Consider the following 1,103-nt stretch of genomic DNA (forward strand, 5'->3'; position numbering starts at 1 on the left):
GTAGAGACGTGAAAACACCACTCATCTTCTTTTATTTATTAAAAAAAAACAAAGAAAGAAAAGGAGTAGAGTGAAGTTCGTGTCAAAATAAAAATAAAATAAACAAACTACAGTAATTATCTGGCAAACTAGCAAAATTAACCGGAAGACCAGTGAATGAGGAAAAACCAGTGACACCTTCAAACTAGCATCATGATAGTTTAAACAAAAACTAACATCAGGATAGAAGGACCAATATGACTGCCATCATGCAGTTCCAATGCCGCTTCTCTTACATATATTGCAGGATTTATTATAGATATATATATATATATGGTTGAACTGTAGTTCAAACCGCGACATTCAGGTACTAGAAGCTACAAAGTTAAACGCTTTGAAGTATGGCTAAACTATATCCATTCTTGTCATCAAAGTACTTAGACCACAGCATCACACCTCCATACTTCGGTGACTTCTGTATCACTGGAAGAATTTCAGAAGTCAGAACCTTAGGCGGAATGTACCCGCTTCCTGCCGCCTGGGGAGCCGCCGGTAACCCCAAAAATATCCTCCCTGCCCTTATTGACGTAGTCCACCGGTTCCACGAATTCACAAGACGATTGATATCACCTGAACTATACTGGCATTGAGGGTTGTTATAGAACTGAACCCAAACATAGTCAAAAAGCCCGGTTTCAAGAGCATTCCCAAGAAACCTATCTGGAAATGGGCACTGAGGTGCTGCAGTCAAGTAAACAGGTCTTTCTAGTTTGCTATACCCCTTCAAGTAACGAGCGAGATCGTCCCAATACCGCGTGGAGCCAAGCTCTATGTCGAAATCTACGCCATCCAAAACGGCATCACCTAAGGGACGTGAGAAAGACTTACCACCCAAGAAGTTGTTCCACAAGTAATCTGCTACATTCTTTGCATCTACAGTAGATGATAAAGAATAGGTTCCGATGCCTCCTCCAATGGAGAGCATCACCTTGATTCCTCGGCTTTGGCAGCTTCTTATGCCGTCGCTGACAACGGTGCAAGTCTTCAGAGCCGGGACGCAGTGGCCCGCGAGGTTGATTTGTGGGGTTTGGCCATTGCCAAATTTGTTGAGAAAGGCTATGTTT

The 1,103-nt window shown here is 42.7% G+C and overlaps 1 protein-coding gene across 1 annotated transcript; it reads right to left on the bottom strand.

The window, feature by feature from the left end:
* Window positions 1-76: 76 nt before the first annotated feature.
* LOC21383683 (hevamine-A) lies at window positions 77-1,099 on the bottom strand (the record flags this gene model as incomplete). The annotated part of the gene is made up of 1 exon (XM_010103614.2): window positions 77-1,099. A coding segment is annotated over one exon (735 nt), but the record flags the coding sequence as incomplete, so codon positions are not given.
* Window positions 1,100-1,103: the final 4 nt, after the last annotated feature.

The sequence above is a fragment of the Morus notabilis genome, unplaced genomic scaffold (genome assembly GCF_000414095.1).
Source record: "Morus notabilis unplaced genomic scaffold, ASM41409v2 Scaffold8877, whole genome shotgun sequence".
In the NCBI taxonomy this organism is placed as follows: Eukaryota; Viridiplantae; Streptophyta; class Magnoliopsida; order Rosales; family Moraceae; genus Morus; species Morus notabilis.